General features: G+C 29.5%; 1 protein-coding gene across 1 annotated transcript; it reads right to left on the bottom strand.

Moving 5' to 3' along the window:
• Positions 1-6: 6 nt before the first annotated feature.
• On the bottom strand, positions 7-696 carry LOC113784446 (uncharacterized; the record flags this gene model as incomplete). Its single annotated transcript, XM_073368276.1, has 2 exons — positions 342-696; positions 7-257 (listed from the first exon to the last, which is right to left on the bottom strand). Coding segments are annotated over exons 1-2 (606 nt in total), but the record flags the coding sequence as incomplete, so codon positions are not given.
• Between the last annotated feature and the right edge of the window lie 315 nt (positions 697-1,011).

Here is a 1,011-nt window from a genome sequence, read left to right as displayed (position 1 = left end):
ATTAAATGGTCCACCTGTATCTTGAGAATAAAAAGCATGTGCAGCGATCATGATGTCCTTCTTCGAGCTTCCACTTTTCTTTCCACTTACAGCTTGTTTGTAACACCCAACAAATTTTTGAACGAAACCATTAATTCGATGCCATCGAGATTTTAGTTGACTTAGTGTTTTCTCTCGCAACTGCCCACGATACTCATTATAATTTGTTGCAATTCTTAACCAAAAACCATCTGCTTTTTGGTCAACTCCTATAATTGAATCTTTTGAAACGTTGAGCCATGATTGAATAAGTAGTGTATCTTCATCCATTGTGAATAGCTCTCGAGATTTTTTTCGACCATGATGTTCTTCTCCCTCTTCGACAATAGTATTTTTAAAACCAACTTGAGTAGAAAACTGTGGAACTTGACACGCTGGCATAGGACCAATCGGTATTTGAGGTTCAAAACAAGTAAACTCTCCTTGAGCATTTATTTGAGGTCTATAAAACATATTGAAATTGGTTGGTGGTGATGGTAATTGAGAATTTTGAAAATTAGGATGTTGATCTCCACCTTGAGTATTCATTTGAGGTCTATAAAACATATTAGGATTGGTTGGTGATGATGATAATTGAGAATTTTGAACATCAGGATGATGATAATTTTGCATAAAATGCAACCAAGATTGTAGAAGATTATTTTGATTTGGATCCATTTGGCACAAATATTTTTTGTTTGAAATAATAAAATGGAAAAATAAATAAAAAATTAAGTTAATAAAAATTGTAACATACTTCTGTAACAAAAATTGTGAAGAAAAAGTATGAGTAATAAATTGTTTCTATTAATGAGCTAACAATCGTAATTAAAGGAAAATAAAGGCTAACGGTTATATATTAACTACAAAAAAGTTAATGGTTACAAAATTATTATTATTTAATAAATTAAAAAGAAGTTAACGGCTATAAATTAATAAAAAATGATAAATTTATTATTATTAATAAATTAATAAAAGGTAGAAAAAAAAGGT

This window comes from Cicer arietinum, chromosome 5, assembly GCF_000331145.2.
Source record: "Cicer arietinum cultivar CDC Frontier isolate Library 1 chromosome 5, Cicar.CDCFrontier_v2.0, whole genome shotgun sequence".
Classification (NCBI taxonomy): domain Eukaryota; kingdom Viridiplantae; phylum Streptophyta; class Magnoliopsida; order Fabales; family Fabaceae; genus Cicer; species Cicer arietinum.
The sequence above is the reverse complement of the archived record's forward strand: the minus strand, read 5'-3'. Positions and strand labels throughout refer to the sequence as shown.